The 10,229-nt window shown below is 43.8% G+C and overlaps 2 protein-coding genes across 2 annotated transcripts; one reads left to right on the top strand and one right to left on the bottom strand.

The window, feature by feature from the left end:
* Positions 1 to 503: 503 nt before the first annotated feature.
* On the bottom strand, positions 504 to 6,285 carry rbbp7 (RB binding protein 7, chromatin remodeling factor). The gene is made up of 13 exons (XM_028980452.1): positions 6,130 to 6,285; positions 5,521 to 5,665; positions 5,168 to 5,313; positions 5,057 to 5,059; positions 4,579 to 4,752; positions 4,311 to 4,426; positions 4,072 to 4,232; positions 3,670 to 3,796; positions 3,383 to 3,460; positions 3,188 to 3,264; positions 1,026 to 1,083; positions 829 to 939; positions 504 to 686 (listed from the first exon to the last, which is right to left on the bottom strand). Exons 1-13 carry the CDS (start codon positions 6,143 to 6,145, stop codon positions 618 to 620), a joined length of 1,281 nt encoding a protein of 426 aa, XP_028836285.1. The 5' UTR covers positions 6,146 to 6,285; the 3' UTR covers positions 504 to 617.
* A 407-nt stretch (positions 6,286 to 6,692) lies between these two features.
* On the top strand, positions 6,693 to 10,207 carry zrsr2 (zinc finger (CCCH type), RNA-binding motif and serine/arginine rich 2). The gene is made up of 11 exons (XM_028980877.1): positions 6,693 to 6,898; positions 7,047 to 7,126; positions 7,237 to 7,315; positions 7,419 to 7,527; positions 7,628 to 7,714; positions 8,384 to 8,422; positions 8,539 to 8,660; positions 8,750 to 8,963; positions 9,044 to 9,099; positions 9,201 to 9,310; positions 9,393 to 10,207. The coding sequence occupies exons 1-11, from the start codon at positions 6,858 to 6,860 to the stop codon at positions 10,091 to 10,093; spliced, it is 1,638 nt and encodes a 545-aa protein (XP_028836710.1). The 5' UTR covers positions 6,693 to 6,857; the 3' UTR covers positions 10,094 to 10,207.
* The last annotated feature ends 22 nt before the right edge of the window (positions 10,208 to 10,229 follow it).

Genomic DNA, 10,229 nt, shown 5'->3' with positions numbered 1-10,229 from the left:
ATTATGCAAAAAGGCTATCAGGATTTACGATAGCTATTGAAGTTTGATATCCACACACCTTCCAAAACTGACCTGAATCAAGAAGAACTCTGCATTCAAAATTGCAGCATCGCTAAAATACTGGATTCTTATGGCTTTTCACCTCTCACCTTGTCAAAGATCAATAGCCTCCCCCTCCACTTAATAACAAAATGTCTCTTTGAGTATTTTTTTTTTTTTACCAAGTATACAAAAGTTTTTTTTTGTTTGAAAGTTTTACAAAAAGTGTATTGCAATTCAACATTGCTATTCACAAAATGAACCCACCCATGCCCAGCTTTCTGGATTTAAATCAGATGGAACCTAGTTAAGAATGGTGTGACCTCATCCTACGTTTGGCAAGTGCATTTGTTGAAAATAGCTCATACTGCTTAAGGAAAGTAACCAAACACACATAATCCAGCCTGATTATCTGTATCCATGCAACACAGATTCAAGACCCGATTCAGTAAACAAAGCAATGCTGAGGAAAAGAATGCTTCATATTTTCAGGAAATGCACAAAGAAAAGATGCAAGGGACAGAGATGGATATGGATTCAGTCACAGTGACCAATGGGAGAGTCCTGCCACCCTTGGGTTAGGATCCCTGACCCTCCAGCTCCGAGGCAGGAGTGTCGGGCTCCTCATCATTGTAAATGTTCTCTGCCTACAGAGAAAAAAAGAAATTGTTGCTAAATGTCCCCCACCACTACCACAAAAGTGACATTTTTATAAACATAGCACAACAGAATGCCACAAATTAGGTAATCTTAAACTTGTACACCTGGCCTCTTCCTCCTCCAACTCACCATTTGCCAAACCTGCATAATGTTATCCTCAGAAACTGAGCAGATCACCCACGGTTCATTGGGGTTCCAAGAGAAATCAGAGATCTTTGCTGTGTGTCCACCATGAATGAACTGACAATGGAAAATGCAGATAAACTTAAATTACTTCTAACACATATGAAATATAGGAACTACTGACGTTTAAAAGAAAAATCTACCAGTAGTTCAGGGGGGCCATCTTCAGCATCCTCTGCAGACTGCTCCTCACCGATTTTACTGTGCACACACAAACAAGGTTCAAGATTGGTTTGTTAGTACAACAGTATACCATGTATTGAATAATGTTTCACACAGACCCCCCCCCCCCCCCCCCCCCCCCCCCCCCCCCATAGTGCAATCATGTCTATATATAGACATACTAACTAAAACTTAAATACTGTACAGTATCTCTATAAAGGTACTGTAGAGAAGTAAAATGTTTCTGTACAATGAACAGGACAAACTGGACAACATAATTTAGGATGCTTTATATGTTGGATACTTCAAACAGGACAGAGCAGAGATGTGCAAAATGAGTTGAGGTGTGCAAAATGGTCAGTATGTTATCAGGTGCACAAGGCCTGAGGTCTATCGTTGTAGAGTTTATCAGTTTTTTGGTGATGGCAGTGCATCAAGAGCTCTGACTGCTTGGGAGAAGAAGCTCTTGCAATGTCTGGCAGTTGTAGTTCTGATGCTGCTGAAGCATCTGCCAGACGGTAGGAGAGAGAACAGGGCAGGTGAGGGGTGGTGAGATTCCTTCATTATATTCCGAGGTGTTTCTCGTAGAGCTGGGAGATTGGTGGAAGTGGAACCCAGATGATGCTCTGCTGTATTCACTATCCACTGCAGGGCCTTCTGCTCAGCGACAGTGCAGTTCCTGTACCAGACAGTGATGTAGCAGCAGAAAACACAATGGTCCCCCGGTAGAACGATGTGAGGATCTGGAGGAGGGAGGTTGGGTGGTAGTAGCCTAGTGGGTAAGACACTCGCCTATGATCCAGAAGACCCAGGTACAAATCCCACTTACTACCATTGTGTCCCTGAGCAAGACACTTAACCCTAAGTTGCTCCAGGGGGGGACTGTCCCTGTAACTACTGATTGTAAGTCGCTCTGGATAAGGGTGTCTGATAAATGCCGTAAATGTAAATGTAAATGTAGGTTGGCCATCTTCAGCTTCCTGAGGAAGTGCAGACGTTGCTGGGCTTTCTTGGTGGTGGAGGTGGTGTTGAGGTTCCAGAAGAGGTCATCTGTCATGTGCACACACAGTAACTTCACACTGCTGACGATCTCAACAGCAGATCCATCGATGTGCAGTGGGGTGGGGACAGTCAGTTTCTTCCTGATGTTGAAAACCATCTCTTTGGTCTTGGTGACATTGTGAGTCAGGTTGTTGCTCTGGCACCAATCCACCAGATGCAGACTCATCGTTGTTGATGATGATGATGAGCCCAACTACTGTTGTCTTCTGCGAACTTGATGATGTGGTTCGAACTGTACTGTGCAGCACAGTCGTGTGTCAGCAGAGTGAACAGCAGTGGGCTGAGGAGCATCCCTGTGGGGAACCTGTGCTCACGCTGAGGATCTTGGAGGTGTTATTTCCTATAGACACAGACTGAGGCCTGTCTGTTAGGAAGTCCAAGATCCAGCTGCAGAGTGGAGAGCTTATTCCCAGCAGGTCCAACTTCAAATCAAGTCAACAATCTGTACCTATTACCCAAAACAGAAAACCAGTAAAGGTAACATTTGTTGGTGGTAGGGGTGGCAGTAGTCCAGTAGGTTACACACCCGCCTCTCAACTAGAAGCAAGGCTCTTGAGTGAGACCAGGCGTTCGGGGGAAGAAATTCCCAGACACATATTAGGACCATGTCTATTCTAAACCAATCAGAGATTGTGAAGGGCAGGGCCTGCCTCTGATTGGTCGTGGTGCAGATATTCAGTCATATAAACAGAGCTTTAATCAGGCCTTAAAAGTTAGACCTGAGCCCAAACCCAACATTTTTGTGGCAGTAGATGTCAGCCAATATGACTATAACAACATGCTTTGCACATGTTATGAATCATTTACAACATTTTTTATAGAACTGTACTGGCCAGTGTCCCCTCTCCCTGCTGCCTTTCAGCCAACAGATCAGGCTGAAAGGATAATCAAGTTCAAGCACCTAAAAGTTCAAATCCCACTTACTACCATTGTGACCCAGAGTATGACACTTAACCCTGAGTGTCTCAAGGGGGACTGTCCCTGTAACTACTGGTTGTAATTCGATAAGGGCATCTGATAAATGCTGCACCAAGCAGGCTTTTTAAACATTGCTTTTATCTGAAAATTTCTAAATATTTACCTTAGGTCCCACACATTGAGTCTTCGGTCTGTGCCACTTGATGCCAGAATGGTTTCATTATGAGGAGACCATTGCACCTACCAGAGGAAGAAAATGTTTGTGCATGCTCTGAACTCACCACAGACTAGATGAGTTATATTTAGGGGGTTTGATAGTTGTGAGGTACAACTCACTGGATAGTGCAACTGAAATTACCTGGAAGATTTCATCCTTGTGGGATTCAAAGGAGTGAAGCTTCAGTTTCAGGTTACGCAGGTCCCAGAGTGCCACAGTCTAGAAGGAAGAAAGCACTACAAACTTAAGAAAAGAACTGATCAAGAACACAGGGCAGAGCTGTGAAATGCTCATCAGCCAGTTTTTTTTTTTTTTGCTAAAGACGTGCAGAGAGTTCTGGAATGAATTGTGGCATTAATTGTTGTTTGACCAACTAGAATTTACAAAACAATGGTATTGTTTTCTTTATAGTGATGTGATGCACAGACCTTGTCAGCAGATCCAGTAGCGAGGATGAACTCACTGTAAGGGTTAAATGAGAGACAGTTGACCTCAGCAGTGTGAGCGTCCACTGAATGGCTGGCTTTTGAAGTGTTGTTGGATCGGGTGTCCCAGCTGCATAAAATGAAAGACACTTAGGTTTGTATTGTGATCCATCAAAACCATCTGCATATTAAAGAAGACGACACTGCAATACAATCTCATGCTTTTCAGTAGTGATTGGAGTTTCGGCTCTTAATCTGAGAGTCTCCACTTGTGGCACAGCTCCAAAAGAAGATCTGGCTCTTTCTGCTCCCAATTTCATCTGCAGCCTCGTATTTTAGCCTTTACTTGCTTCCCATTATAAAATGTCTTTCTATGGACAGTATTTAATTCATCTGGGTTCTCACATCATCAGCTTCTGGTCATCAGCCACAGAGCCAAAGAGCGACTCGTGAAGCAAGTGCCAGGAAACGTCCTCTACCACAGCAGTGTGGCCAGTGAAGATAGTCTTTGCATCAATGATCTTCCCTTCCTTTGGCCCAGCACTGATATCCCACAGGCAAATGGTCTGAGGAGATGTTGACAATGATTATGAATGTACCGTTTGAACAATCCACAGTCTCTCAGGACTTGTTTCCATACTCACATGGTCATCAGATGCACTCAGCAAATTTCCACTGAGGTTAGGGTTCCAGGAGAGACCATAACCCTCCTTCTGATGTCCACGAAGCCTTAGGTCCGGGCTGCAATCTCCACTGGGTTCTGTACCATATTTAAGGTTTTAATAATTTTAAAAAATTGTAATTTTTTATCATTGTCATATACAGGTGAGGAAAGAAATATATGACACAGTTGTTTCAGCTGCTGATGTAGTATAATATGTAAGACAAAAAACAATCATCACTCTGGCTTGCCTGGTTTGGACGGGTGCTTGGTGTAGTCAAACACCAGGACGTCTGAGGTGGGTGTCTTTGTTGCGATGATGCAGGGATTCTGTGGCATGTACCGGGCGCGGTTCACCTCACCTTCATGATTGATCTTAATTTCAATTTCAATCTTTCCACTCACTGATCCAAAACCACCAAATTCTACAGAGAGGAAAAACATCATCATATCATTCTTTTCATACAACATAGGTTCTCTTTACCTTTATTGTACTTGCATATACATTGTACACAAAATCTATTTATATTAGAAAAATCACAGACGAAGAATCCCTCACTCTCAACTCACACCATTGTAATACAGCCCGTAACTTTAAATGCAAAGGCATTTTATTAAGCGGAAGATAAGAACATTCCGCTTGTTAATAACAGGGTTGTGAAAGGGGGTTTTCTTTAAAAGGGTCTTCTAACAGAGTCTTCAAGGAAACCAAATTCAGGATGATCGTACCTGCTGGATTAAACAAAGAAAAGGAAAGAATTACAACGATATAAAAAAAAAAAAAATCTAAAAGTGGTATGAGAATTTACCTGCCTAAAGGAAATTTAAGTAAAAACGTACCTCCTTTCTCGCTGTCATAGTGTGATGCATCAAACTGTGCATCATCATTTGGGATCTGTACACTGGCAATAACAAGGTGGTTCTGCTCGTCTGAAGTATGAGTCCCCAACACCAGTCTGTGGACAGCGTAATCCTTTCCCTCTGGCCTGAACAGCACCAAGCCAAAGTTCGCGTTTAAATTTAGCCAAACAATGCAATTAAGCGGACAACATACAAGCAGGACACCAATATATATATATATATATATATATATATATAAAAACGGGCTCCTTTGGAGGAAAGAGCACCCTGGTAAACTGATCAAGTGCACCGTGGGAGAGATATCGTCATACGTTGTCTAAGACGTGTAGTACCTGTTGACATCTGGAAGCCACTGGACGGTGAGACTTGGCCATTCAAGAGCATGCGTCATAACCAGATCATACAGGAACGGCGTGTTCTTTTTCCATATTTTATACTCTTCGTTGATTACCCTCTCCTCCACTGCATCGTCATACACTGCAAAAAAAGTCAACATTACAAATTGGCCAACTGGCCACATTGAAACTGAATTACTTTTCCCACCCACAGGTGACCCAACACAACCTGGCACTACTAAGAACCATTTCCTCCTTAATAAAAAAGCAGGTAAGCATAAGTAAGATGGCATCAGCATGGCTGGTGTTTACAATAATCATCGTATTGATTATTGCCACTATTGCCAAAAGCAGAATATGCGCCGTGCCATCCATCCTGCAAGATTATATTGCTGGCCACAAGTACACCAGAATAAAGCACAGCAAAGTAAAATTAACCCCCGACAGGCGTGATGTGGGGCAAACACGTGAGGTTGGGGCAAATTCTATACTAGTCAGGTTAGCTGATGGCTACTAGCTGTCCTGCTAGCACATGAACGCCGGTCTGCGCGCACAAAGCAGGCAAAGCATGCAAGGGAATGCGCTCATCAAAATGACATGCAATACCTTCTTTATCAGCCATTGCCGAGTATAGTTAACAGACAAAAATAACAAAAAATCAGGCGGTGTACAACACCCACGAAAAAAACAAACTAATATTTTTTTTAGTATTCCACTACTCAGCCTGTGGGGACCAGATTGGTTATGCTGCTTTCCCAGCTCTATTCCGGCGCGCAAATGACGCAATGTGGCGCGCATGCGTCGTAAACTCACGGTTGCGGCCTATGAAGCAGATCGGTACTGATTTTGATGACAGCCTATCATGGGCAGCCTAAGAAGTATTTACCGGAAGTTGTTTTGATACATGCTATATGAATCAGCGTAAAAAACAGGCCCGCCATTGCTCATGTTGCCATATCTTTGCACTTATATAAAACACTGTCCGGATCAAATTTCCGAGCACTTTAAAAACGTATGTAGTTTCTAAGTCACTACGTACATGAATACATTTCTATCTCTTTGTGTACGCTTTGAATAATACATACACTTAAAAAAATGTGGCCATGCCAATTGTGTATCTGCTAAGATCTGGCAACTTTAGCAATCACACTGATCATGCGCAAGGTTTTCCGTGCAACGCTTGAATTCCGTCATTCATCGTAGAACACAATGAAATATTTATTTCGTTGCTAGGGGAGGCTAAATTAGGTTCTTAGTAATATTTTGCCAACATTTTTCAGGAGGAAAAACAGAATTTCACCTTTGACCCCGCTTGTGAATTCATTATTTCTAAAATGGCAGCCTCCCTGTCTGTGAAACCAGCGCCTGTCTTAAGGTAAGCTACATTTGTATGTAATAAAATTGCTAAACGATCGCCCGTTTTGTCGAAGCTTTCTACCGTGTGTTATCGGTGTTTATGACCGGTATCGTGCGGTAGCGTTTCGTTTTTAGTTGCGTTGACCCTTAATGTGTTCAACTTGCAGCCAGAAGCAACGCCGCGCCGTACTGAAGAAGGAGAGGAGGAAAAGAAAACGTCAGGCTCTCGCCAAACTGAGAGCTTCTGGTACTATCAACTATCACAATTGAACAACTAGTACACTATGTACTGTTGCAATTGTACAATAGAATAGAAGTAGTGCCTAGTGGCATATGGAATCTTGTTTTCCTCTGTAGAGCAGGAAGATGGGCAGGACGCTGGAGATGCACTGGATGGTGAAGATGAGGAGAACGATGGCACCGCAGAATTGGAAAGGTTTTTAATTGCGACGTTCAGTTACACATTTAAGATAAATAAATTGTAAATTGATTGTGTTTGACTCTTATTTTTTCTGTCTGGACTCCTATGTGTTTTGCAGGCAAAGGTTGCACCAGGCTTGGCTTGAAAGAGAGAAGATTGCCCAGGAAGAATTCCAGTTGAAAAGGGAGCGGGAAGAAACTGCTAAAAGAAAGAAAGAGGAGGAAGAGGTGATTTTTAAATAACACTAAACAAAACTGATGTTGGGGAGAAGACTTGTGAACATTTTGATCTTTGTGCTTCCTTTGTATGAATATTGATGATACGCAGAAAAGGATCAAAGAAGAATGGGAGGCGCAGCAGAGGAAAGAGCAGGAGGCGAGGGAGCAGAAACAGCAGGAGAAGAGAGACAGAGAGGTGACTCATGCACTTGGTGGATAAAGAGCCATATATCCTCTCATCAAAACCGAAAAAGAACTTCTCTTTAGACTGTAAACACAAATACGTTAATGCTGTAATATCTCTGTACGGATGCATAAATTCCTTAACCAAGATGCACGTAAAACTGACAGTTCTGCAGGCACCTGCTTCCAGAGGACGATGATGTATCTTTTATATCTTTTGTTGATCCGTTGCCCCTGAAATTTGCAGATCTAGTGCCCTTTTCATTCTGAGGCAGTTGGCTATTTTGCATCAGCTCCCAAAGTCATTTGCGGGTCTTTAGAACGTATGGTGAATGAAGAGAACAAGTTTGGTTCTCTTTGTGTTCCTTCTGTCTGCTTCTTCCCTGTTGGAACACATGGTGAGCAGTGGGCAGCCATGACAGGCCCCCGGGGAGCAGTGTGTGGGTACGGTACTTTGCTCAGTGGGGATTTGGGATTTGAACCCGAATCTGCTTGCTAACCCACTAGGCCACCACTTGCATACTACAACCAGTAAATGTATTTGTTTGTATACAACCTTACATTACGGTTTGTGTTTTGTGGTCCTCATTGATCCCGTATGTTCTTAACAACTGTTTGCAGATATCTGCTAGTTCTCTTCAGGTTTTCACCTGCTACACTGTATCTTTGCACCATTTTGTAGGAGGCAGCACAGAAAATGCTGGACCAAGTTGAAAGTCAGGTATGCAGCAGGAAATTTCTCTCCTGCCCGTCCTCCTCCATGTCTTACAACACCCAGAGCTTATTTTGTGGATTCAGCAATGGGGGTCTATTTTGTTCCTCATTTCTGATGCATAGCTGGAAAATGGAGGCCCTTGGAGAAACCCAGAGGCCCCAGCCAGGGTGGATTTTGGTACTGAAAAGGACCGGGCAAACTGCCCGTTTTTCCTCAAAACTGGAGCTTGCCGCTTTGGAGACAGGTGGGCGTGTTGTTCCGTCAGCTCATACAGTCATTACAATCATAGTCTCAGAGCTGTGCACCCGTCACTTCCCTCTGATTCCTAATCAGGTGTTCCCGTAAGCATGACCATCCAGCATCAAGCGGTACTCTGATGATCAGAGGCATGTTTGTCAACTTCGGAATGGAACAGAGCCGACGTGACGACTACGACACGGATGCCAGTCTGGAGTACAGCGAAGACGAAGTGTACCAGCAGTTCCTGGAGTTCTACGATGATGTTCTCCCTGAGTTTAAGAGTGTTGGAAAAGTGCTACAATTCAAGGTAATGGGGATTTGTACAGAGCCTGTGTGTGTGTCCAAGGGCATGTGAATGGCCGAAAATTAAACTTCCTTTCTTTACAGGTCAGCTGCAATTTTGAGCCTCACTTGAGAGGAAACGTTTATGTTCAGTATTCTACGTAAGTATAATGTACCTGTTATTTGATGACAAAATGAAACGTAAAGAATTTCAGTAGAAGACCGGAAACGTTACGCACCTCGGCGCTCGGTCTTTCCACAGCGAGGAGGAAAGCAGGGAGGCCTTTATGATGTTTAATGGACGGTGGTACGCAGGAAGGCAGTTGCAGTGCGAGTTCTCACCAGTCACTCGATGGAAGACTGCAATATGTGGTGAGTGAAGTACACCCTTTTTTTTTTGGGTTGAATGTCCTCTGCATAAGATAATTACCGACAGGCATAATTTCTTTTTCAGGGCTGTTTGATCGGAAGAAATGCCCAAAAGGAAAACATTGTAACTTCCTTCATGTGTTCCGGAACCCTGGAGGAGAGTTCTCGAAAGCAGACCTTGACCTCCATTTGTCCCCAGACCGAGAGTGTAATTTTACTGGATGGCGTTCGGACCGCAGGGATCGCTCGTGGTCGCAGAGGACCTTCAGTCCTGAGCGGTCACGGCGCCATCGTGGAGAGTGGCGGAGCCGTAGCAGGAGCCGAGAGTACTCGTGGAGGAGGAGGGCCAGCGTGCAGGGCGAGAGATCGAGGAGAAGTAGGAGCCGGGAGAGACTCCAGTCCAGGAGCAGAGACAGGAAGTCCAGAGAACTGTCCCCTAGAAGATGCAGGTTAAAGAGCCCAGTGCGCGGCAAAGACTCGTCCAAGAAGAGGAGCGAGAGAAGTGAAAGCCACAGTCCAAAGAAGAAGAGAAAGGATGAGCTTCCTGACATTACAAGTACCCCTCATCATCACAAATCCTCAAAAAAGAGCAAGAAAAAGAAGAAAGGCAAGAAAAAGCACAAGAGAAAGAGGAGCAAGTCGCCCAGCGAAAGCTCCTCAGCGGAGTCTGTCAGGGAATCTGGGAACGAGGGTGATATGAAAGCGCCTGAAGTGTCAGTCGTCCTGAGTGAGACGTGCGAGGCTGAGCTTCAGGCAGCTACGGAAAAGGAGGAAGATAACTCATGACCTGACCTACTCTACGACGACTTTAGGTCAGCAATGGATGAAAGTAATGCAGTTGGTCTTAGCTATTTAATTGTGTTCTATGTAAATACATGTAAATAAATTTTTTTTCTGCTATTTGCTGCTGTGATTTTTTTTT

The sequence above is a fragment of the Denticeps clupeoides genome, chromosome 5, assembly GCF_900700375.1.
Source record: "Denticeps clupeoides chromosome 5, fDenClu1.1, whole genome shotgun sequence".
Taxonomy (NCBI): Eukaryota; Metazoa; Chordata; class Actinopteri; order Clupeiformes; family Denticipitidae; genus Denticeps; species Denticeps clupeoides.
The sequence above is the reverse complement of the archived record's forward strand: the minus strand, read 5'-3'. Positions and strand labels throughout refer to the sequence as shown.

Coding starts and splice junctions, on each gene's coding strand:
- rbbp7 (XM_028980452.1), bottom strand. Junction 4,427..4,578: donor CAAGCACCCGTCCAAACCAG/GCAAGCCAGAGT, acceptor AATATGGTACAG/AACCCAGTGGAGATTGCAGC. Junction 940..1,025: donor ATGGCCCCCCTGAACTACTG/GTAGATTTTTCT, acceptor TTCCATTGTCAG/TTCATTCATGGTGGACACAC.
- zrsr2 (XM_028980877.1), top strand. CDS start 6,858: ATGGCAGCCTCCCTGTCTGTGAAACCAGCGCCTGTCTTAAG. Junction 7,127..7,236: donor CGCCAAACTGAGAGCTTCTG/GTACTATCAACT, acceptor TTTCCTCTGTAG/AGCAGGAAGATGGGCAGGAC. Junction 7,715..8,383: donor AGGAGAAGAGAGACAGAGAG/GTGACTCATGCA, acceptor ACCATTTTGTAG/GAGGCAGCACAGAAAATGCT.